The sequence below is a fragment of the Oryza glaberrima genome, chromosome 3 (genome assembly GCF_000147395.1).
Source record: "Oryza glaberrima chromosome 3, OglaRS2, whole genome shotgun sequence".
NCBI classification, from domain to species: Eukaryota; Viridiplantae; Streptophyta; class Magnoliopsida; order Poales; family Poaceae; genus Oryza; species Oryza glaberrima.
In genome coordinates this window covers 32063894-32089591 of record NC_068328.1, presented here as the reverse complement: position 1 = coordinate 32089591, position 25698 = coordinate 32063894, and the positions used below count along the sequence as shown (strand labels likewise).

The window sequence follows — 25698 nt, the reverse complement described above, 5'->3', positions numbered from 1 at the left end:
TTTTAAAGCAATTTTTGTATAAATTTTTTTAAAAAAAAAACACACTGTTTAGCAGTTTGAAAAGCGTGCGCGTGGAAGACAAGGAAGAGAAGTTGGGAACCTGCCCAAACGAACAGATTAAGGTTTCTACAAGCTGGGGTAGTCAACAATACAGAAAACAGTACTAGCACGTGAACATTCCGAAAAGAAAAATCTGCCATCCAAATGCCCTCGCTTTCATGATGATCAGAGTTTCTCAGAATTGTCCCATGACCCATGCGTGATTCGTGATTCTTTAACTTTGGCATCAAACATTTCGCGGAGATTAGCCCCTCACATGACAATGATCTCCCCAGACCAAAACCTCAACCCAATGAACTCCACTCCATGTGCGTGCGCAGCGCAGCCACACCACAGCCAGGTCTCGCTAGCAAAAACCAACAAAACCAAGCATGCGTCATGTGTGCGCTGCCCGTAGGCCGTAGCCAGCTTATTGCTCACGAGAACCAGGTGCGCACGCACGCACGCACGGTGTTCGCTCGCTCCCGTCTCGGCAACCGCAGCGGATGAAACCATCGACCGACACCGAGTCACCGACGAATCCACCCTCTCTCGTCTCTCGCTCGCGCGCGCGAGGAGCCGAGGACGACGCGACCCCGCACCACACGCGGACGCCCCGCGCGAAATCAACGCGGCAGCTGGTGCATCCACGCAACGAAACGACTCGGCGCCTTTCTTTCTTCCGTTCTTCCGAATTTCTTCCCGTGCCGTGCTCGTGGCGGGGTCAGTACTTTGGACCGGCTGCTTTATCATGTATAGTAATTTTTTTAGTTTTTAAAATCACAATATATCGATCTTACTATAACCACCAAACTATAAGGTGATAGTAACACACTTAAAACAGTTTGGTGAACCCTACGACTGATCTCCGGTGGTGCAGCGACCGGCCGGGGGAGACGAGATGTCACAGAAAACTTGGCTTCAAAGGTGACAGACACCACGGCATACGTATGTGTATACGTGTATCCTTACGAGCTACCGTTGCAGATGAAAGGGTAAAAAGGGTTACAGGCTACCGGTGAAAGTGCCAGGTAGAGGGAACATGCACGTCAATCTGGCGCGTACATCCGGTGCTGTGCTTCCGGATGCAGCTTAATTAACGACGGGAAGGAGAATAGCCGCCCAAGTGATAAACGAGCCCACCAGCATCGAACTATTGGAGGAATCAGAAATCGGAAAAAACATTGTCATAAATCTGGAGGGTTTATTCCATTATCTTAAAAAAAAAACTGAAGGGTTGAACTGTAGATCGTCCGGTAGCTTAGCGTGGAGACTAACCCACGTCATACAAAAAAAGGCGACGCGTCAGGCCAAATCCACCAGAAGTTGGACGGCTCACTTTACGTGTTATTGCCCGGACATTAACACAATAAAATCCGACGATTGAAACGACCAAAAGTGAGTGACTACCGATAATTGATTGCTGGATGTACTCCTAATACCTTGTGATACAAAGTGACACTACCACATGAGAAAAATGGAGGCTGATCGTATTAATTAAACGATGATTTCAAGAAGTGGATTAAAGCAACAATGATATCTGATTGTGTGAAAGCTAATGAAGCGGCCGTACGGTGATCTCTGTACGTCTTACTTTTTTCAGGGCGTTGGCTCATTGACGAATTGAAGCACGATTTGGCGACGGTGACCATCCAACGATCTATCATTAAATCACGATCAATGCTGCGAAGCTACATGTTAGCATAACACCGAAAGTCATGGTCATACCACCGTGGGACAATACACCATCCAACTCACCATGATAGTGTTCTTTTTCATGAATGCCAAGAAGAAGATATGTTTGGAAAGGAGAAAAGAAAAAGGAAGATCGATACTGTATATCATTAGTCCTTTGTAAACACAATGCAAGATCACGAGATGCTAGTATAGCTGTCTCCGAATGGATTTTCCGGGGGAGGCCATTTGATTATGCATAACCTAACCCGTTTGATACACCTGACAGGAGAAATAATCCCTCTGATTCTATATTAATTGACGTTTGAATAAGGTTGATGTTAAACTTTTATAACTTTGACCATCAATAACTTTAAAAATATTTAGTTTAAAGAAACTAGAAAAACATATATATATTTGTCTTTCAAAACACTATAATAAAAATAAACATGCATTTATTTATTGTATATATTATAATAGAAAAATAAGGTCAAAGGTATATCTTGTAGAGCGTGTTATTGTCAAAGCGTCAATTAAAATGAAAGCGGAGGGAGTATAACATTTGGATCTGTGAACGCACTATGCTCTGCATTGACTGGCAGCATGCAAGCCTGCAAGTATTAAGCACGAGTGCACTCGAGGGAGCTGTTAGTGCGTCTTAATTACATCGCGAACGCACATGGCGCCTCCTGTTTGACCTCAGAAATTAAAGATTAACTCCGTTCTCCAAGTTCTTAAAAAAAAAAACTCCATTCTCCAACACGATAACACCCCGTTTAGAGTTAGGTGCATCCGTATACGATCCGGTTCCGGTGGCATATGGACCTAACCGACGCACTTGGCCACTTTCATTAGTGAGCTCCTTAACCTCTCCTTTCGGACTCACCCTGTAGGCCTGTACCCTGTACTCAACTCCTGTATCCACCACAGGATTTACTCCATTTCACCCGAGTACGATTGTACGAATCCATCACGCGGATCTCACCGGCTTTAACTCATCACTGTCCGGTCCCCAGACCGGCACGCCGGCCTGGATTTTTCACATTTAAGTCCTTTTAAAAAAATTATTTCACAAAATAGACCTCTAAAAAAATATATCCTACAAATGATTCCTTTTAGGGCACCAAAGTGCTGGCGCCGTCCTCTAACTGAACGGCGCCAGGCACTCTGGCACTGTCCTCCTGCCGACGTGGCGGGGCGGTGCTGAGGTGGCAGGGGAAGGCGCCACCATGGCTCCCCCCCCACACCTCGTTTCCAATCTTGACCCTTTTTATTTATTTATTTATATTTTTTTACACTTAGGATCACGATACATACATGCAAACCAAAAAAAAATTAAACTCAAACGGAATATGTAATAAATCCTTCAACTTAGCTAAAAGTCTGGAAACAACATACCAAATTTTGGACCTTCACCAAATTATACCATAACTCTTTTAGCAAAACCCTTTGGTCAGCATGTTAAACATAATGCACTCTACCACTAAATAAAATTGCTTAATCTAACTCAAAATATAACCACATGAAAATGATAGCCATAAGTTACTTAAACAGTTTAGAGATGCAACTTTTTTTTATTTTTCTTTTATTTTTTGATTTTTTTTCCACGATCAGGAGCACACAAGAACCAACGATATACAAACCAAACTCAAATGGATAAAATATGTGACCTGCAAAATTTTTCTCTTATATCCTCTCTGGTGTAGAGGAGAGAGATGTGCAACTTTTTTTTATTTTTCTTTTATTTTTTTGATATTTTTTTTCACAGTTAGGAACCCACAAGAACGAACCCTAAAAAAATAAACTCAAACGGACGAAATATGTGGCATGTAGAATTTTCCAAAGCTCTGTCGAAAAGCTTCTCGCCTCGAAAACACAATCTTGCAAGCAAAATTTGGATATTTTAATTTCGCCGAACCCAGCAAAACGGGGGAGAATCGGATGTAATTTTTTCTGTAGATGTTGTGTGGTTATATTATTTGCCTGATTTCGAGTTAGTATGAGAAAGTTACGCCTATTTTAAGAAATGACACATAAATGACACCTATTTTCGGTAGAGATTTAGAAAATTCTACAAGTCACATATTTCGTCATTTAAGTTTATTCTTTCTATGGTTGGTTCTTATATGCTCCTAAGTGTAAAACAAATAAAAAAAATTGTTGGACATCTCTCCCCTCTACACTATAGAGGAGAAGAGAGGAAAAATGGTGGGGGAAGGGGGGGCGCCACCCGCCCTCCCCCACCACTTTAGCACCGCCCCACCACGTCGGCAGAAGTACGGCGCCAGAGTGGCTGGCGCTGTCCAGTTGGATCACGGCGCCAGCCATTCTGACGCCAAAAAAGACCATTTTAAGTTTTTTGAGGTCTATTTACGAAATAAGTTTTTTAAAAGGACTAAATTGTGAAAAATCCAGGCACGCCTGCACTGTGTCTCCGTGCAAGGCAGCGCGCGCGGCAGAAAGCGGGCGAAACCCGCGGAAATATTCGCGGCTCGGCTTCGCGCTGCGCTGCTGGGCGTCTGGGCGGGGCACGGCGAAATGTTGCATACGCCGCGCGCGCGCGCGCGAGCCGCGAGACAAGGCGCGAGCGGCGGGCGACCAAATGCCCACTGCCCACGCTTTCCTTGCTTACGGCAGGCGAACCTTGTGCGCACGCACGCACGCACAGCTGCACACCGACACTTGTTGCTGCTGGCCCCTCGCCACGGCTCCACCCGCCAGCCTGTGCCGCCGCTGCACGCTGCCCCCACCAACCACGGACTCCGCGTCGTCTTCTCCTCTCCTTCCTCGTCTCGCGGTCTCGCCTCGGCCTCGCATCCACTATTCCACTTCGACAACCCTTCTCACTCTCTCTCTCTTCACTTATAAGCAAGCTCACACACACCTCACTCTCTCTCTCTCTCTCTTCCGTTGGAGTAAAAAAGGAGGGGAAAGTGAGAAAAAGAGGAGAAAAGCTCACACCACCCACCTCCTCCATTACTAGTTTACTTCTCTTCTCCTTTCTCCCCCATTCCCCCAATTCATTCCTCGCCGAACCACCAGAGTGGTGGAGAGTAGCTAGCAGAGTAGCAGAGCGGTGGGAGCAGCAGCAGCCGTAGCCGCATCCGGAGAGATTCGGGTAGGAGAAGCCGCCGCAGCGATGGGCGCGCCGGTGCGCGGCGCCCTCGTCTTCTTCTTCCTTCTTCTCGCCGGCGCGGCCGCGGAGACGGCGCCGGAGGAACCCACATTGCCCTCCGCCGCCGCCGATGGGGCGGCTAGTAGCGGGACAACATCTGGCACTGGTGCTGGAACGGGGATCAACTCGAACTCGGTGCTGGTGGCGCTGCTGGACTCGCATTACACGGAGCTGGCGGAGCTGGTGGAGAAGGCCCTGCTGCTCCAGACGCTGGAGGACGCCGTCGGCAAGCACAACGTCACCATCTTCGCGCCGCGGAACGAGGCGCTGGAGCGTGACCTCGACCCGGAGTTCAAGCGCTTCCTGCTCGAGCCGAGGAACCTCAAGTCGCTCCAGTCGCTGCTCCTCTTCCACGTCCTCCCCGCCCGCCTCCCCTCCGGGTCCTGGTCCGCCGTCTCCCACCCCACGCTCTCCGGCGAGGAGGTTGAGCTCGCCGCCGCCGCCAACGACGGCGCGATGCGCGTCGCCCACGCCGCCGTCACCCGCCCGGACGCCGTGCTCAGGCCGGACGGTGTCATCCACGGGATCGAGCGCCTCCTCGTGCCGCGCTCTGTCCAGGAGGACTTCAACCGCCGCCGCAGCCTCGCCGACATCTCCGCCGTGCTGCCAACTGGCGCGCCCGAGGTTGACCCGAGGACGCACCGCCTCAAGAAGCCGGCGCCGCCCGTGCCACCCGGCGCGCCCCCGGTGCTTCCGATCTGGGACGCCATGGCCCCCGGCCCATCCATCGCGCCGGCGCCTGCCCCTGGACCGGGCTCCGGGAAGCACCACTTCGACGGCCACAGCCAGGTGAAGGACTTCATCCAGACCCTCCTCCTGTACGGCGGCTACAACGAGCTCGCCGACATCCTCGTCAACCTCACCTCGCTCGCCACCGAGATGGGCCGGCTCGTCTCCGAGGGGTACGTGCTCACCGTGCTCGCGCCCAACGACGAGGCCATGGCGCGCCTCACCACCGACCAGCTCAGCGAGCCCGGCTCGCCGGAGAACATCTTGTACTACCACATGATCCCGGAGTACCAGACCGAGGAGAGCATGTACAACGCGGTGCGGCGGTTCGGCAAGGTGCGCTACGACACGCTGCGGCTGCCGCACAAGGTGGTGGCGCGCGAGGCCGACGGCTCAGTCAAGTTCGGCCATGGCGAGGGTTCGGCGTATCTCTTCGACCCGGACATCTACACGGATGGCAGGATCGCAGTGCAGGGCATTGACGCCGTGCTGTTCCCGCCGGATGACACCAAGACGGCGCCGGACACGGCGCCGGTCAGGAGGGCGCCCGCCGTCACCGGCACTCGCAAGAAGAACAAACTCCGGAGAGGTCAGCCATTCTCTTCAGATCTGAACTTGCGTTTTCTACTCAATTATTAATCGTGCAAATCCGCCATAGAAATTTACAGTTCACAACCTAGATTGGGGAGGTTAGGAGATGATTTTGTTTATGCAATTGCTTAAGTCAATGCGGGTTGATGCTAGTAATGTTGCCAGTGTGAGGGTTTACTCTTCACCGGTAGGAACAGGTAAGTGCTACCGGTAAGTGTTCTGATCGTAGCGGCGGGGATTAATTAATTAATCGATTGGTGGGTGGTGTGTACTGGGCGGAATAAAGACGAAGGCTTAGGCATAAAATAGAAGCAATTAGGGTTATTGCCGTTCTGAATGGCATATGGCCTGTCGGTGCCCGTTTGGGCACTTGCTACTATGTGGTCAGTAATACTACCAAAGTTGCAGTCATTCTCTTTGGTGTCTATGCACTTATACATTTTATTCAGGCCATTACACATAGCTGGCTGGTCTGTGATATTAGCACTGGATTGTGAACTGAAACATTAGAATTGTGCGTGTGCTGGTGGGTTACTGTCTTTACCATCTCTTGATACTGTACCTGGGACTGCAAGCAAGAATTGTGCTCTGCCCGTGACACATGAGCAACAGCTTTTCTTTCCCCCAAAGCATCAAAAGGCTCATGCTTAAGCCTTTGCCACATCTTGTTACTAGAGTTTGGTGGAATGGTAGTAGCCTGATTGGATTGGTTATGGGTTGAGGGATGGCAATTGCTAAACTGTGTGCCTTTGTATGCGAATGCTGCTTATGTTAGAGCGAGCTATTTTTGGACTATGATTGGTGAAAACAAAGACAGAAGTAGAAAACCTACATATGTATGTTAAAGATAAAATTTTGTCTTAGATGTATTTTTCTATGATCTAGGTCATATATAGATAGTTAAGATCAATCTAAATCCCCTCGATTTTCCTAGACCTGTGCTCAAAAAGTATGCCAAGCATCTATAAGTTGTCATGATCTGAAGAAAACTTATGTTGATTTTAATCTCAAGAATTAGATGATAGTGAGCAGCAATATATATACTGCTCCATAGAAATGGTTGGGTGGCCACGGATTGTGGATTCGTGAGTAAGATAAACTACCCTGGTGCCTGTGAACCTTGATCACTTGGTGATATTCCTTTTCTTGATTAGTTCATTTAGGTGTGCAACGTGGTGTGATGCTGATTATAGAACTATATGGCAGTATATTTCTTGGGTATTCATGACCTAAATTTTCAGTTGTCTTGTGATTTCGACATTAGATATTGCTATTGCCTGGTCTAGATTATTTGAGCTTATTGCTTACTACTTGTATCCTTTGAGTCCAAGCTACATGAAGCCATTGCCACATCTTGAGAACAACAAAAATGCCAAAAATTTTATAGGCACCCAATGTTGAATTGACAGGGTATCTAATGATACATAATCTAACATTAATCGTCTGACTCCCCAGCCTCATATTCTTCTAGCTTTTTTTTCCCTTCAGTATAACACCAGTGTCGTTATGTGTTAATCACACATTGATAATAATAATCTTATGCTTTGTTCATTTTAAAATACTGCAGGCAAGTTGTTAGAAGCAACGTGCCAAATGGCTGGCATCCTTGGTCAGCGATTGCGATTCGCAAGCTGCCAGTAGACGGCGAAAGATTGATCTCATGATACCGAAACACGAACTAGAATGAGGTGATGGACTGTGCTGGAGCCGTCCACATTACCATTTGTTTTTTTTATTTTTATTTTTGTTTATTATTACGAATAATAAATCAGGTGGGGAATGTAATCTGGTGGCTGTTGGTGTCTGAAAAAAAAAGGCAGGAAAATGTTCATACTTGAAGACCGAGATCTTCTGTGTATAGGAGCGTTTTTTTATATGTTTTTTTCCGTCATTTTTTCTTCTTTTTCTGTTTTGACAGAATGCCGAGTAAACAATTAAACATCACAGCATCCTTGGTGTTAAAGCTATTAGTAATCAATTCTGCATCTTCTATAGATCTAATCATTTATGCGAATCTTATTCTCTGAAGATTATTAGGCTATGATTTGTCATTTGGACGTACAGGCCTGCATTATTCGTTCGGGACAGCGGACTAATCAGCGTGAGAACATGAATACACGATGTACCTGCTGAACTATAAACTATAGATGCTCCAACTAAGAAGCAACGACGTCGTTATTAATGAAATAAAGTGACAGCTAATGTGAATTGACTTCGTATAAGAGCACCCGCAATGATAAAGTAAGGTGCTCTCTATAAAATATAAAACATGTACATCTCAGTAATAGACTAGATTAATAGTAAACAACCTCAATAGTATGTCTACATGGGTATCTATAGCTCTCTAATCCATTGCTTCGTTTTTTCTCTATAGACTATCTCCAGGTTAGTAGATAGCTTTGCTCTCTCTCTTCATTTAATCTCTTTCAACTAGAAAAATATGCTGATATGTATATCTTATAGAGAGCCTATAGATAACCATTGCGGGTGCCCTAATACCACAACATCTCTACTACTCCCTCTGTCCAAAAGAAAAAGACAAACCCTGGGTTTCCATATCCAATGTTTGACCAAAGAAAAAGACAAACCCTGAGTTTCTGTATCCAACGTTTGACTGTCCGTCTTATATGAAATTTTTTTATAATTAGTATTTTCATTATTTAATACTTTATACGTGTTGTCTTTTTAATTTTTTTCATAATTTTTTTAAATATAATAGACGGTCAAACGTTGGATATGGAAACTCAGGTTTGTTTTTTTTGACGGAGGGAGGAGTGGCCTACTACAACTTATATGAGGTTGCAGGTTGCTATAATACTGTACTAGCAAGGAAGCATAACTTGCCCACCACTGCATCAGGTGATCGCCTTGTAGTGGTAGATTCACCTTGAGAGAGTTACAGTAAACGCTAAACACTACTACAACGTGCAGAAGGTCAGAGTCTGGTGGTGGTCCCGACAGGACGTGCAGCGCAACGGGTACTAGTCGTAGCAGTCCAGTAGTATCTCTGCATCTGCGCCCGTGGGCGGGCGGATTGATGGGCAAAGCGACAGTGCCACGGCCTCCGAAACCAACGTGCCGCTCCGCTGGGAGAAAGAAGTGGAAGTAATAACCCAGGAAGGACAAAAAATGGCTTCATTTCACGTGTCTGCCCTTGTCCCCCACACGGCGTTTGCCCTCGCGATCGGAGCTCCGTTTTATTACGAGCGATTGCGCGCTTTGCAGCACACGCCGCGCGGTTGGACGGTACAGCGCGTTCGTCCGCTCCGCCCGCCGAAAACACGGTAGCACACGGCGAAATCACGCACCAGAATGGCATCGCGCGCAGGGGATCGAGGGGGCCAAGGATTATCACATGAACGACGGCGGCGGCGAGGAACGAAAAACCTCTCTTGTATTTTTAACGTCAGAAGAAAACAATCGAACCAATGACCCAAGAGTGACCCACCCCCCTCTACGCCTGTACGTACACGCACATCTCCTCCAGCCATTTTTTTCCCCGTTTCGAAATTACCAGCCCTATGGAAGACAACATATCGATCTCGTTGTCGTCGCCTCTACAAGTGTGTGACTGACTCTAGTGGCTGTTTCTCAAGACATCCTCAAGGCCTCCCTGAAGCCGATGCTGAAACTGTTCTGCAGCCCGCCGGACTTCTTCGCCGGGAGCCCCATCGTCGGCTTCTGCATCATCGCCACGAACTCGTTGTAATCTATGCGACCATCCTGCAAACACAAGGCACGAAAAAGAACAGCGAAAGTTCCGTCAGATCAAGCATTTCAGGCAATGTGATTAGCTAGCTTCGATCAGAATGGAATGGAAAAGTAGGTTCTTTTTTTTTTTTTTACTGACGTTGTCTTCGTCGACTTCTCTGATCATCTCCTCGAGCTGAACGTCTCCCAAGCCGAACTCCTCGCAGGCGAGCTGCAGCTCATCGGCCGTGATGTAGCCGCTGCCGTCCTTGTCGAAGTATTGGAACGCCGCGAACAGGTGATCCTCCCGCTCGATCTTGTTCATATGCAGAGTTGCAGCGATGAACTCACCGTAATCTATCGTGCCGCTGTTATCTACATCTGCCTGTAATAATAATAATAATACCATTTCAGAATTCAGATACAAATGCAATTTTGATGTTTTCGACCAGTAGAGACCACCGTAAAAGTACTCGACGGAATTGGTAGATTGCTTAAGAACTTACGGCTTGCATGAGTGCGTAGATCTCGGATTCTTGGAGGTTAGCACCGACTTTTTTCAGACCAACCTTGAGTTCTTCGAAGGTGATCTGTCCACTGTTGTCTGTGTCGATCATCTTGAACATTTCTTTCAGGCCGGCGATTTCGTCTTCAGATAGGTTCTCTGCAATGACCTGGAATCAACAAAGGTATCAGGACATGCAGGTAAGTATGATTGAACCATTCAAGATGAACAACATTCTCCAACTAATACAACATTGGATACTTATTTTTTAAAATGATTATGTACTGTATCTTGCATGAGCTAAACTCCAAACAGATTTTCCTTTGGTGCATGAGGACAAAAGGCCAACGACAAGATGGTGCTATCCTAATATTGGGAAAATATTTCATAGAGAAATCAGAAATATAGTAACAATTTGTGTCCAAGTCATACTTACCCTAAGAGCCATCTTTTTCAGCTTATTCATAGCTGAGAATTGCTTCATACGAGATAGAACAGCAGAATCCAGGGGCTTGTCAGGAGCCAAACCACCAACCTGGACCCATGGATGCCCTGAAAAGATGATAATGCCAAGTAAATCAGACTGCACTGTTCATGGTCTGCAGCCCTGCACTACTAAAATAGCTAGAAGAATACATTTAGGAATATATCATGAAAATTAATCAAGTAACTTACTTAAAACTTCATGAGCTGTCAATCTCTTCTTCGGGTCCCTAACAAGCATTCTCCTTACGAGATCTTTGGCACCTTCAGAGATGCTAGGCCATGGTTCTGACTGAAAGTCAAGTCTACCATGCAAAACCTCTTCAAATATACCCTGCTCGTTCTCTGATTCACAACAATGGAGAGCTTAATTAGTACAAGAGTTCGGATCAAAATACATCACATTTTGTCACGAAAGGTAGTATAATTGTTTTGTGATTGACTGAAAAATCAGCAAAATTCTTACCTGCCCAAAATGGCGGCACACCACACAACAAGATGTAAATTATCACACCAGCGCTCCAGACATCTGCCTCTTGACCATATTTCTTTTTCAGAACTTCTGGCGCGACATAGTAAGGGCTACCAACAACATCAGTGAATACTTGACCTGGAATAAGAATGGCATATGAGTAGAAACCCAATGGAGAATGAATTCATCTGAATGATATGGTAGCAGACTGCAGAATGGTAAAGATATGCAGCCAAACTTTTTGCAGAACTTATGCAGAAACAAATGGTGTTGAAAACTTTGAAATGTAGGTAAAGGAAATTAAGTTCTGAAGCATAAAATCTCACAGCAGTATTAGTACTATCATAAGCACAATAATGCAGTTGTCCCAAAAACAAATGCTGAAACTCAAGAACTTCAGATTCACTAAAGATCAAATCAGTACATGAAAGATTAGGCCATATTCATTCTCTACTTATCCATAGATGCAGTGTGATTTCTTGAATGGATTGGAAATCTTGTTTGTTATAACAGTTATAGATACTAAATTCAATGCGCCATTCTGGAAAAGAAAAAAGGAAAAGAAAATGTGATTCGCTCACCTGGGCGAAAGAAAATGGAGAGACCAAAGTCAATGGTCTTGAGAGCGGCCTCCTCCGTCTGGTCGGCGAAGAGGAAGTTCTCGGGCTTGAGATCACGGTGCATCACGCCCATGGAGTGGCACACCTCGACGACGCCGACGATGACCCTGGCGAGCTCCGCCGCCTTCCGCTCGGTGTAGTGCCCCTTCTGGACGATCCGGTCGAACAGCTCGCCGCCGGCGCAGAGCTCCATGACGAGGTGCACGGCGACGGCGTCCTCGTAGGCGCCCCTGATGGAGATCACGTTGGGGTGGCCGGCGAGGTGGTACATTATCTGGATCTCGCGGCGGACGTCCTCGACGTCGTCGTCGGTGACCAGCTTCCGCTTCAGGATGGACTTGCAGGCGAACTCCTTGCCGGTGGCGCGCTCCACGCACAGGTACGTCGTCCCGAACTGCCCCTGCCCGAGTTTCCGCCCCAGGCTGTACTTGTCCTTGAGACTCTCCGTCTTGCGCTTCAGCACCGAGCCGACGAGCAGCCCGGCGCTGGAGACGCGCTTCACCGGCGGCACCCTGGGCCGCGTCCTGGCGGCCTCGCCGGAGTCCGAGCCGGCGCTCGACTTGGAGGCGTCCTGCTCGGCGGAGGCGGTGTCCGTGGTCGAGACGATCTTGACGTGCTCGGGGGGCTTGTTTTGGACGGCGAGCGGCGCGTCGGAAGTCGGCGGCGGCGGCGCCGGCAACCGGCCCTGGCCGCCGCCGTCAGGGGCGCCATTGGCGCCGGGCAGCGCGTCGTCGCCGTCCTGGCGCGCCTTCCAGAGCACCGTGGAGACGGACTGGAAGAAGCCGTTCTTGCTGATGCTGGGGCCGACGCACGTGTTCCCCATTGCCGCCGCTCCGAATCTTTCTCGGACACCACGCCTCGATCCAACAAACACCTTCGGATTACGCCGCGAATGTCTCTCCCTCCGCGCGGCGAAGCGCAACCGCGCCAAGCGACGATCTCCCCTCCCGCTCGGAGATAATCACCGATCACCCCCGGATCACGCGACCAAATCAGAATCGGCGATCGAACGCGATGCACCCATCGAAGTCAACGCTAAGCTCTCAGCACAACCGAGATCGTTCGCAAATTACAATCTCAAAAACTCAAAATCGCAATGCGGAGATGGCAGATTGGGGGCAGGAGCTAGCTGCTAACTACGCATCAAGGATCACGCATTCACGCTAGCTCTAGTGCTTCTAGTAATGGAGCTGGGAGCGAGGCGGAATGGTTCAATGAGGACGAAAGGGTTGGTACGATGGACCACTTCTAGCTGCCGGCGGCAAGTGGAAGAAGAAGAAGCAGTCAAAGGCTAATTGCAAGAAACCAAGATCGCTCAAGGCTAAAGAGAGAACAAGAAACTCCCAATCCAACCAAATTAACACAGGCGAGCAGCTAGGGGTATACCACCAAGTACAAGAACCGATGGAAAGGAAGGATAAGAGGAGAAGAAACCTGTGACACCTAATGGAAAGAGTAAACAAGAACTACGTGACAGGGGGTACGAAGAGAGGAGAGGAGAAAGAAAGGAACAAAAAGAAATCCACGAGTAGGAGAGGTGGTTAAGGAAGGAGCAAATGATTTAGACAGGTTTTCATTTCCATGGATCATGCGGTGACTTGGACGTGGCACGGGAAGACGGGGAAGGAAGAGGGCGCGAAGTGGGGGCGCCGAACGCGCCGCGGGGCGCGGGGGGGGGGGGGGGGGGGGGGGGGGGGGGGTGGAGGGGCGGGGTAGTTTTTTTTTTTTTTGCGTACTGTTGTGTCGTGTTGTTTCCATGTTTCTTCTTCCTTGCCCAACTACTTGCCTAACGCGAATGTGATCGCGAAAAAAGAAATGGCAAATGCGAGAGCGAAGGGGAAAGCGCGTGTGGCATGGTGGCCGACCAGGTCGTGCTCCTGTGCAAAAGTCCAAATCGCATCATCACCACCATCCAAGAAGCAGTGTAGGTAGAGAGGGAGAGAGCATCACTTCACACGCGGCAGGTGGCCGGTAACGTCCCAGTCACACAACGGCCTGCGACATGCAACGCTGATTCTACTAGTTGATTATGGTTTGTAAATTCAACGTTTGTGTTGATAGGTTTTCTGAAAGAACTGGTCAGGCACATTGGATAAAAAGAAGTCGTTTCTAATGGAGACAAGACAGCGTGGAGTTAGATATCACGGAACAGCTCATATCATACCACACTAAACAATAGAAGAAAACTAAACTACATTGAAATGTAAAGCACGCAGGATGTAAAACTCAGTGGGATTTGAAGATTGATAAACTAGGGAGATTCTATACTAGGGAGTTCTGGGCATGTCGGATGTAAACAAAAAGAACAAATACAACAGTGTACATTACACTCCGAGCCAAATATATCGGAGGCAAATAAGACAGCAGATGCGCAGGGAAAAGAGAACAAAATTACACCTCGGGATACACTTCTTTTTTGTTCTATTTTACACTCCAATAGCACAGGCATACAACAACATGCAATCCGGCTTTGCCAATGAAAGGAATAATTGAGTGGTAATACACTACTGACCTTGGGGTTTACAAGCCAGCCGGGTGATGCTGCGAAAACTGTGCTGACGCTGGAAAATTTGTATGACCATACGAACCATGGTCGTAGTCCCGCTCTGATGATCACGACATGTTGCCAGGCAGATCCAAAATGGCACCATGAAATGCACATTTGAACAGAGCGTCTTATCTTTTCTTTGGGTTCCTTTTGACCTTGATCACCCTTCTGCTAGATTTGTCGCCGCCTCCGCCACCACTTCCCAAAGAGAAGTTCCCACCCTGAAACTCTAGGCTACCACCGGCAGGCGGGAATGCCGCATTCTGCTGCATGGAACCTTGTTGGCCCCCGAACTGGAAAACTCCGGCGGACGGGACTGCTGGAGCACCAAAAACTGGAGCAGCGGGTGAACTAGCAGGCTGCCCAAATGGTGAGGAACCAAATATCGGTGCTGGTGCTGGTGCTGCTTGGTTAGTGTCATCTGCCATGCTGTCTTCGACATTCATCTGATCATTTCCAGGAGATCCCATGCCGAAGGATGTGTTGGCATTTGTCATCCCAAAAGCAGGCTGCGGAGTAGATGAATTCATGCTTGCTGAGGTAAATGAAAAAACTGGAGCTTGTGAGGAGAAAGCTGGAGATGACTGTGCTCCAAATGAAAAACCTCCTCCTGAAGAAGCCGATTGGCCAAATGTAAACATGCTGGGAGGTGATGAACTTGAACCGAATGGGTTACTGAAAGCAGGGGATGATGAAGCCGTAGAACTGGTGCTGAACATACTTGTGCTGGCCATAGTTAAAGATGACCCAGCAGAAGAGCTAGGAGATGAAAATGCGAATCCACTTCCAGGGCCAGAGAAAGTAGTTCCTGATCCAAATGGTGAATTACCAAACAAAGACCCGGATGAGGAAGTTGTCACTCCAAAAGACACAGTTCCAGGCCCAGACGAGGTTCCAGCTCCAAAAGACACAGTTCCAGGCCCAGATGAGGAGGTTCCTGCTCCTGCTCCAAAAGATAAAGCCCCAGTTCCAGATGAGGAAGCTCCCGCTCCGAAAGGCAGAGCCCCAGTTCCAGATGAGGAAGCCCCCGCTCCAAATAACAGAGCACCAGTTCCAGATGAGGAAGCTCCTAATCCGAAAGACACTGTGCTAGGCCCAGATGAGGATGCTCCGGTTCCAAAAGATGTGATCCCAGAACCAGTTGAGGCTGTTCCTACTCCGAAAGCTACAGATCCAGACCCAGACGAGGAAGCTCCTGTGGTAGTGGTCACAGTTTGAAACGGTGAACTAAACTGAACAGGTGAACTCTTCGATGGCTGCGACATTGTGCCCTCTGACTGTGGCAGTTTGCTACCAAAGATCGTGCTGGTGGCAGATGGTTGGGTGGTACTGCCATCAACAGATGTACTGAAACCAGCAGGTTGAGCTGGGGAATTGAACCCAAAAGTGTTGTTTCCTGAGCTCGAAAATGTAAAAGGTGCTGTTGAGGCAGAAGTAGTTGAGGCAATTCCATCATTTGAAGCTGCAACCGTAGAAGATGAAAATGTTGCTATGCTTGAGAAAGCAGAAGAGGATGTGACTGGAGAACTTGAAATATTTGAAGAAATAGGAGTGGTACTTAGATTTGATGATGCCTTGTTGGCTGTATCCTGGGCAGTAGATTTGGCTTCAGCTATAGCATCCCCAGTACCGAACAATAAACTGCTAGCTGGCTTTGCCACTGTATTTGTACTATCTGATCTAGTTGCTGCCACCATTGAAGTGCTTGAACCAAAATTGAATGTCGGAATTGCAGGGATTGGAGATGAAACAGGTGGGCTGGTACTGGATGGAGCAAATGTGGTCGATACAGTGGATGGAGCCAAGCTAACTGCAGGCTTATCAATTGGTGTTACATTTGATAACTTTGATGATGATGGCAGTGAGAAACCATTGCTCAGGCTTGCTGTAGTTGATGCAGCAGATGCAAAGTGGAAAGGAGCAGCCGAGGGTAATACCTTATCTGATGATTTATGGACATCTTCTGTTCTTTCTCTTTCATTACCTCCCTCCAAATTAGTGATGTCCAATGTCGTGGGCTTGGTGACACTAGAAACATAAATAGCAGAAAACATAAGCGGTTACTCCATAGATAGAAAGCAATTCTACACTACAAAAGGGATATCCTATTTTAAAGCCCTGTTATGTTATTTTCCAAAAAATTCCTCCAAACAGCAAATAAGTAATCAAAGATTGAAAAAAAAAAGGAATATCCTGATAGGCTGTACATGCATTTCAATTACATATTTACGATCCATCCTACTAAAATAACCCTTGGAATAAAATGTACCATCTCTTAACATGTATATACAAATTATGACCGAGTTAAACAAGAGTACTGTACAGGATCTTCAGCCTTTACATACATGTCATGTCATTGTGAGAAAAAAAACCATAAGGGACTTCTCAAGTCAATAGCTAGAATGAACATTCTTTTTAGCAGGTTATGTGTTAGTAACAAATGAATTTGCAAGCACTTGAAGAAAAACGAATTTTCAAATACTGGGTTGTCTTTGTTTTATAGTTTTTACTCTTCCTCCTTCCAGAAGATGACCAGTGCAAACAATTAATAAGGAGAAAAAGGGAAATAGGGAGTGCCAAGAAAATCACCTCTCCCCAAGTCTTGCTTCTGTTTTTACATCAGCAGTGTTTGTTTGTTCTGAATCTGGTGTACTGGACTGCTTGAGACCAAATATAGAAGATGATGCACTGATCAGCTTATCGTCTTTATTTGAAGCAAGTGGCACTTGTGACACAGAACTCTCCAGAAGGGTGCCAGAAGGTACATGTGGAAATTTGAAACCATTGTTGTTGTCTGAAGGAACATCATGAGTAGCCCTGTTTTCAGGGTCATTAGGTGAAAATAAGCCTAATGGACGGGCATCTTTCAATGCGGATGCTATAGGCTTTTCACTAACTGGAGAACTGACAGCCTTCTGCACTGAATTTGACTCAACTTTTTGTTTGAATAAAATTGGTTCAACTTTCTGCTCCTTCTTCAGATCAATTTTTTTATCAGTTGTCTTCACCTCAGTCTTGCCCATTGAATTTTTCGATGGGATAGGAGCCTCCTGGTCATCATCAAACTCTGGTAGATCCTGCAACAAAAAAAGGTGATAAAGAATAATCTCAGGACATGAGTGAGCGTTTAATATAATTCGAGGAACCAAGAGTAAACTTTCCCCATACCTCAAAAACAGCCATTTTAAAGCCCGGTTTGCTTGATGTAGTAGCGGCAACTGAAGATAGAGCAACATTATCAGACCTAATGTCTTTGTTGCCTAAATCCTTAAATGAATGTGACAGAAGTTTTGATGATCCATCTTTTCTCAGCTTGTCTTTACTCGATGGTGAACCATTCAGTTCTGGATCAAGGGAATGCTTAACACTATCCATAGGTTGAAATTTCTGGGAACTACTAGGGTCACTCGTCCCGTTTGGCTCATTGCCTTGCCTAACAGGTTGTTTTGACATGGAGCAACTTGCATTCCCAGCAGCAAATTGTGGAAGAGACAGCTTCTCTTTTGGTGATGGGACTATTATATTAAGCTGCTCAAATATCTTTTCAGCCATCTTGTTTGATTGAGGTGACGCAGCAAGAACATTATCACTTGAAATTTTACCATCTTCATCATTCCTACGTGCTTCTGCAGGTTCCACAGATTGACCCGTCCCCAGCAATAGTCTTTTCGAACTAGGTGAATCCCGAATGGGTGAACCGCCATCGGTCAAATCTGAACCAATTGTACGGCTGGGAAGAAAGTTTCCTCGCGGGCTCGAGCGAGCATCTCTAAAAGTAGACATCATATTTGACTTTTGGCGAATCCTGCGTATGGGACCAATAGATCCAAGCTCATTCTCCAATTCGGCACCTCTTCGTTTCAAGACCTGTTAGGGAGACATAGGAATAAGAGAAGCTCTGGTATGTCTAGTTTAGATCATATATCATGGAGAATGTTCTCAGTGGTGCAAACCCTGCAAGTCTAAAGATGTTGCCACGACACAACACACTATCAAGTCCATGATGACCAGCACTTTATACCACATATATGCTTTGCATTTGCAACGATACAGACATATATAAGAAAAAGAAAAGAACCTCAATAGCTAGACAGTTTATTCAACCGTAACACCTTCTCAGTAACATGAACTTGTTCAACTAAGTGTATAGCAAATTTAAAATATATACTGTATATAATGCAGTATATGTTTCCATAAAGTGCTAATAAATTACCTGCCTGCAGCCAGAAACCAAACTATTAGCCCGTGTCTGAGATGATGAAAACGGTGACATATTTATATCATTGGAAGAGCTTGGTCCCTGTGAGATCAGTGTTAGAGCATCATTATACTGAACAAGAAAAAAATTCGAGCGCCAGTAATCAGTATGGCATGTTGAGAACACATGAAAACATGGCTGAGAATGATTTGACATTATGTGCAGTAAACACAATACCTTAAAGAATGGGGAACAGGACATTCTATATATTGCTGACCGCCCATGTAATCCTGGAGTTACATAGCCATTCACAGGAAGCTCAGAGTTTTCATTGCTAAATTGACTCAGTTCTTGCACAAATGGTCCTCCAGGTCTCCTTCTATCATAGGCAATGTTGCTTGCTTCTGCCTTGTTCTTCAGGAGTACTTGGCTCCGCAAACTGTTTGGTCGGTTTTCTTTCGAATAACGGGAATTCATATATTGCTTTGCGAGCTCTGCGGGTGAACTAGCACCACAAACCGGATCCTACAAAATAAACAGAAATAAAATTAAACACAGACTAAAGTTCCAAAGGAAGTTGAATAAAAGGACACACTTGCTTGCTTTTTTCCTAAATAAAAACACTGAAAAACCTAAGTAGCAAAGCTGCAATATGGTAGTTGGATGGAGCATGGAAACGAAAGGTAAAATCCACTGCCTTTTATGCATGTAACATGGGAATTTGTAGGAATTGAATCCATCAATCATATGGCATACCAACACTGCAAAAAGGGCCGTTTAGCTGCACATATCCTATATAGCTAGCACTTAAACATATTAAAAGGTCAGTAAAGAGCTTTGATGCACAATCAAGCCTAAAAAAAATGACAGATCCAACAAATCCAAATCAGCATTTCTCAGCAATTAATGCAGCATCTAACATGTGTGCACCCGAAAAATATTTTTGCACTCACGAGTTCAAGTAACAAGAAGGCTACTTTAGGAACTACAGCCTACCTTGCATTAAAAGAATCAGACAATAAAAGGATTAAAAGAATCAGACAATAAAAGGAGCTTCCATAATGGGAAGATGGCAAAAAGGGTAATACAGTATATCAGTTGGCATTAGAAACAAACCAAACCAGCAGACTACAGATGCCTCAGTACCAACAACATAAACTTTCAGCGCTTGCCAGGTATGATTAAATTTTCTTTGTTGGCTCGAGGAGATTTATCCAATATCCAGAATTCATGGACTAGCATTTAGAATAAAAAATATTCATGACCAAAAGAACTACTTACATCAGCAGCAATAGAATGATCTGCAGCCATCCCATGTGATGTGGAGCCTCCTATACCATCCATTGTATTCCTTGCTTCATTCTTATTATCAAGGTTATCTGCCGGTGCAGACAAATCAGACTCCACAGTTCTTGCACGCAGTAAGTCTGTAAGGCGGTCAAACTCAACCCTGCTGATACAAAATCACATTGTCATTGGCAGCTTAAAAAGCACGGGACAGAAGAGATGCTGTCGTTTAGAATTTTAAGAGGACCCCCAAAAAGTTGACACCAGCAAAAAAGGAAAGAGAACAACAATGTTTGATCCTCCAACGATTGTCAACAGAAGAGTTGAACATCACAAAACCAATATAGCCATTACACTGGGGGTAAATCAACATTGTTTGATACCTCACTGGTTAACTAAAAAATCAGTTATCATGGAAGTACCACTTCAAGAAGATTAATATGAAAAATACTTTCCTTGTGAATGTTTTCCTCATTAACAAGTGCTCTACTTCAGACAATGCCTTATTGTCCGATGCACCAGTGGGGTTCTTCCCTTTCTCGAGGATTGGTTTTGAACCCTGCATCAGATTTTGTTATATAAATATAAAGGAATAAAGGGTAAAAAAACACCAAGCGGAATATAATAGGTTAACCAAAAGTATAAAGCACAATTTGCCAAACAATACAACCGAATTTTTTTTTTTTTGCAAGCACTTGGTTATAACTTACAGTTTGTGTTGACTCAGGTAAGCCTTGGTTTGGCTCATTATCGCTTCCTGCATGCATGAAGCGACTATAAAATTAGTAACGTACTGCAGCGCCAAGCACAAAATTATCAATAGGTAATACTACAGGCAGACAAAATAAGACCATATCATACTGTATTCTTTCCATATGGTTTTAAATAAAAATAAAAAGACCGGATATTACACTGAATTAAGATTGTTTTAAGTGGCATAAATACATTCATCATACTACACTTGATGTTTTTACCTTGGAGCATCAAATCCTTCTAGTCTTTGGGACAGACAAGCAAATAGTACACTGCTATGGTTTTAAATAAGACAATGGGACACTCTGGTATGATTTAAAGTTAAAACACACAAATAGGAGGTGATGAAACTCCACACTAAACTTCCATTGTAGAACAGCGTCATTTTCATCACGAGTCTACTGCTCCATATCAAGGAGGATAGCAATTTTATAGCTAAAATCAATCAGACTAGAAGTAGGAGCCAGCTAATCTGAGCTAAACCCTAGAACGCCCTGGATGACTGAAACCCTAGCGCAAAGCTAACGAGCACGAACCGCGGAGCAAGCACGAGTCTTCCCAGATGGGAGCGTACAGGAACCACAGGCTCACCGGGAGGCGTGGACTTCGGCGGGGCCGGAGCCGGCGCAGGGTCGAGGCGCTTGCGGAACACCGTCGAGAACAGCCGCGCCGCGCCACCGGCGATGAGGCGGGACGCCGGGTCCACCAGCCTCGACACCCACCCACCACCACCACCACCACCCTGCGGCGGGTACGCGTCCTCCGCCTCCGCCGCCGCCGCGGCCGCCGCGGCGGCGAGGCGGCGCGCGGCGGCCGCGGCCGGTGGGCGTTCGTAGGGGGTCGCGGCGGCGCGGGACGCCGGGCGGCGCCGGATCTTCCCCCCGACGCCTCCGTACGGGCTCGGCTCCATCCCCCCGCGGAGGCAGAGGCGGTGTCGCGGCGCGGCGCGGCGCGGCGCGGAGGCGAGGAAGCGAGAGAGAGAGAGGAGGCGCGCGGCGCGGAGAGGGAGGCGGGTTGGAGAGGGGAAAGAGAGAGGAGGGGTGGAAGGCTAGGGCTCTCGCGACTCGCGAGGAGGCCCGTGTACCTCGCAGCCCTTCCCTTTTGGTGCTAGCCGTAGGCGCGGGGCGCGTGCTGACAACGAATACGTATTTCGTACGCCCGCCTTCGGTTTCCTCAAGCTTAACTAACCGCCGCCCCCGGTTAACGTTCGAGTTCGAGTCGGGGCCGGCTAGGCTAGAGCCGTTACGCCCCACCAGGATTTTAGCGGGAAATTATGTGTTACTATTAAGTCGTCTCATTTAAGACGGAGAAATTTGAAGAAATTTTATGTACGAAAATCCTGTAAAATTCATATTTTTGAGAAAAACACTATATTTGTAGCATGTGTAACACTCCATCCGTCCTAAAATATAAACAATTTTGTATTTTTTATGGTGATTAAGATGGTCTTGATTGGTCAAGTTAAAAAAAGTGCGTGTAAGATGGTTATAATTGGTTAAGATAATAAGACTGCCGGAGAAGTTATATTTTAAGATAAATTTTAGAGATTAAGATGGCTAGCTGTTGTACTTTAGGATAAATTTTTAAAAATAGAACCGGTTTTACCTTATCGATTACAATTATTAGCTATTAGCTAGTAGGAGTTATTGTTACGCGTTGAGAACCGTTATCGACAATTTTTGAAGAAATTTGTTATAGGTGCCCATTGATAACACCGGGTATCGCGATAACGCAAAAACCCCGATAAGAACATATAAGTCTCATAAGATTCCAAGCATGTATGCACTCGCATTCACAAATAGTGTCTGTGTTATATCCGACGTCCTTACATGTATAAAAAACAGGTCAAATATCCAGAGGTGACCTGTAAATGCCGAGTTGCATGAAACAAAAACCATTTCGACGCACGCGGAGCGGTCTACCTAAAATTTGCTTGGTAGAGCTAATAAGCATGGGGCAAGTGCATGCTCCACAACAACCGCATGTCCGCATCCACCATGATCAAACGGCTGCCGGTTTTGTGCTTGTGCATTAGGGTGATAATGGCTAGTCAGCAAGCAATAACCTTGTCTAGCTGATTGGGTTTAGTCCCAACCATGACAGGTGATCGACGCTGACAAGCCATCAAGGAAATGAAGCAATGGTCCCATTTCAATTCTTCCATGAAAGCGACCGGACTCCACAGCCAGAGCAGAGAGACAGATCAACGACAGGGCAATGTCCAATCAAGTATACTGAACATAAGCGGCAATTGACTATAGTTATTGCATAACACCAGAAGTAGTAAGATGTTCAACTCAGGGAGATTAAACCGGCTTTAGTGGAACATGTTGTGGTAGGACTATGGGAGTTCTGCAAGTACATTGCTGTGACTCCAGCTGAATTTAGATGAGAGCAAGAGGTGAAATGAACCCGATGCTGAACCCAAACGAGATGCAGGTCAGTTCCTTGTTGCCGTCATCTAGTAGCCTCATGGTGAGAGTGTAAGAACCCTGCAACACAATATTATGTTAGAATGTCATACAGAAAGTTAGAAGTCATATAAGGACATGTTCTCTATCCCCTCTTCTTGGGTAGTTAGGAAATTCATTAACAAAAGAATATCTTCTTCACCAACAGAACTAAAAGCATGCTGCAGCTATGCTTACTGGTGGGGTGATTGATGGTAAAGTCTGTTCGTGCGCAAGCACGAATTCACCAGTTACTGGGCAAGAGGTCTCCTCACAAAGGTTGTGACTTTCTGAATGGACATGGAAAAAGAAGTACTTGACATCTATCACGAGCTTCCCCTTAGTGATGCTTTTATCTGGCAGCAGTCATGAAAAAGTCCCCAGTCAGTACTCAAAGGCAAGAATCTACTGGCGTAAAACTTTATAGTAGTAGCTTTTAAAAATCAAATATCATCATAAGAAAAGTGAGCTAGGAAGCATATATTTGTAATGTATCTTTGTATTAATTGAATACTCATCATTAACTTCAAATTATATGCTATGTTTGCTTTCCTCAAACAAATTACTGAATGAATACAGCCTTAACAACTCCTCAATTTTGTTTGGCACATAATGTCATGAAATATGAGCAAAACTCAAATATTCCCTATAAAGAAAGAATCCACGCATCTACCGAAATATAGAAACAACACATGGGAAAAGACAGTGACAGCAGCTGTGCTGCCAGAGCTTCATACATTCAAATATCCAAGCCTATGTACTGTAGTCATGCTTAAGCCATACACACACTTGACAACCATACCAAGAACTTTTGATGTATCAGTACTTCACTGAGTGTTAAGTGAGCAGTGCCATGATACTTGTCATGTAACAAACGAAGTTAGTAAAATACACAAAAGTAACCGACATGTCAAGTGGAAAGAATGCACACAACTTTATCGACTTATTGTTGGTTGATCTTTTTCAACTATAAACGGAGGTATTCTAGCTTTCCTCACAAGTTATCTAAATTAAGTAGACAGAATAACAACTAGAAACTTCTAATGTGTCAAATAGTCCCAGAATATTAACGGTTAATGCTACACTATGTCTAATGAGATGAATAAGTATTATGATGTTTACAGAAAACACGTGTTAATACTTTTGTTTTACTTAGTATGAAGTGAGACTAAATGGCCGCATCATATTTGTATTGAGCAGGATGTTGGACAAACAATATAAAGCTAATTAAACTAGGTGGACGGAAATTCCCTTGTTCTGTTGCTGAATTTAGACTTGTAGCTCAAATGTACTCTACAGAAAGGGATGCTTCTTGAATAAAATCGAAACAGTTAGCTTATCCTTATTTGTAGAAATTCTCTCCCCTTTGCTATCAGAGCAATTTAAGCGGGATCACAATGAACACGTGTCATTACAGTGCACAGATGATGAACTCCAGGGCACCCAGTCATAGTAAGCTCAAACACGGGCATCAACAAACAAGGAATGGGCATGAAACTATGGCAAACTACACTAAATCCAGCATGCATATACAGATGTACGCATTGTCACAATTTGCAAGTTGCAACCAACAAACATTAGGTGCTCCATCTGCAAGTAGCATTGCAATGAAAAATGCCTTGTGAAGGGCAGTCTTAACAGAAACACCTGCAGGCTGCAGCGCAATATTTCCATGTTCTAAGTTTCTAACAGCCAGCAGTTTGTTCTTTACTTCCTTACAACAAAAATTCCATCGCATGGTTGTACTGTTCTGCAAATTGGACCAATTCAATAATGCCAGTGAATGGACAGCGCTAGAGCAAAACCCACACTAATTTGACTCCCGATCCGACTACTGCATATGCCCAGTAAATCCCCCAACCGCATGACCGCACTAAACTGCAACCCGCCGCAGTAACAGATCGGTGCTTGGTGCTTACCCGTGGATGCGGAGATCTTGAAGGTGGCCGGTTGCCCGCTGACGACGGGGTCAGGGACGATCTCCACTCCACTCACCTTCACAGGATAATCCCGCCCCTGCCCTGCAGCAACAAACCCCACCCCACCAAAAGCGGAAACGTAAGCTTGACACGAGACGGGAGGCGAGCGAAGCTGCGGACGGGAAGGGCCTCGAAGCACTCACTGCAGTACTCGACGTCGGTGGCCGCGGCGGAGGCCGGGAGGAGGAGGAGGGTGAGCAGCGCCGCGGCGAGGAAGACGGGGAAGCGGCGGCGGTCGGTCGCCATCGCTGCAGGTGCCAAAGCTCCGCGTGTCGCGACTCGCGAGGACTAGAGGATTCGCAGGTGGACACGACGCGACGCGACGCGACGAGGACTCAAATCATCAGGTCTCAGGTGCGTGCTGAAATGCTGATGGATGCGGCCTTCTCATGCCTGCCTATGGGCCTTTTAATGGGCCTAGTTGCTCAGATCTACTCCTAACCTATTAATTCCTAGTATATACTTATGAAATTTTACCATATGTAAATACAGTACAATCATATTA

General features: G+C 46.0%; 3 protein-coding genes across 3 annotated transcripts; 1 reads left to right on the top strand and 2 right to left on the bottom strand.

Moving 5' to 3' along the window:
• Positions 1-4551: 4551 nt before the first annotated feature.
• On the top strand, positions 4552-8200 carry LOC127766527 (fasciclin-like arabinogalactan protein 16). The gene is made up of 2 exons (XM_052291586.1): positions 4552-6206; positions 7776-8200. Exons 1-2 carry the CDS (start codon positions 4853-4855, stop codon positions 7847-7849), a joined length of 1428 nt encoding a protein of 475 aa, XP_052147546.1. The 5' UTR covers positions 4552-4852; the 3' UTR covers positions 7850-8200.
• A 1332-nt stretch (positions 8201-9532) lies between these two features.
• On the bottom strand, positions 9533-21826 carry LOC127766528 (nuclear pore complex protein NUP1-like). Its single transcript, XM_052291588.1, is given in 17 exon segments — positions 9533-9931; positions 10059-10283; positions 10405-10572; positions 10840-10955; positions 11079-11231; positions 11353-11496; positions 11940-12490; positions 14487-14519; positions 14596-16554; positions 17116-17603; positions 17695-18393; positions 18740-18826; positions 18962-19249; positions 20006-20176; positions 20469-20570; positions 20722-20768; positions 21356-21826. Coding segments are annotated over 17 exon segments (5682 nt in total). The 5' UTR covers positions 21675-21826; the 3' UTR covers positions 9533-9799.
• A 1168-nt stretch (positions 21827-22994) lies between these two features.
• Positions 22995-25552, bottom strand: LOC127765434 (MD-2-related lipid-recognition protein ROSY1-like). The gene is made up of 4 exons (XM_052290338.1): positions 25337-25552; positions 25134-25235; positions 23413-23570; positions 22995-23256 (listed from the first exon to the last, which is right to left on the bottom strand). The coding sequence occupies exons 1-4, from the start codon at positions 25437-25439 to the stop codon at positions 23149-23151; spliced, it is 471 nt and encodes a 156-aa protein (XP_052146298.1). The 5' UTR covers positions 25440-25552; the 3' UTR covers positions 22995-23148.
• Between the last annotated feature and the right edge of the window lie 146 nt (positions 25553-25698).

Excerpts from the sequence above, each read along its gene's own strand:
- LOC127766527 (XM_052291586.1), top strand. The coding sequence starts at position 4,853 with ATGGGCGCGCCGGTGCGCGGCGCCCTCGTCTTCTTCTTCCTTCTTCTC. Across the intron at positions 6,207-7,775 it reads GAAGAACAAACTCCGGAGAG|GCAAGTTGTTAGAAGCAACG; the intron begins GTCAGCCATTCT and ends AAAATACTGCAG.
- LOC127765434 (XM_052290338.1), bottom strand. The coding sequence starts at position 25,439 with ATGGCGACCGACCGCCGCCGCTTCCCCGTCTTCCTCGCCGCGGCGCTG. Across the intron at positions 25,236-25,336 it reads CACCGACGTCGAGTACTGCA|GGCAGGGGCGGGATTATCCT; the intron begins GTGAGTGCTTCG and ends TTGTTGCTGCAG. Across the intron at positions 23,257-23,412 it reads TACCATCAATCACCCCACCA|GGTTCTTACACTCTCACCAT; the intron begins GTAAGCATAGCT and ends ATTGTGTTGCAG.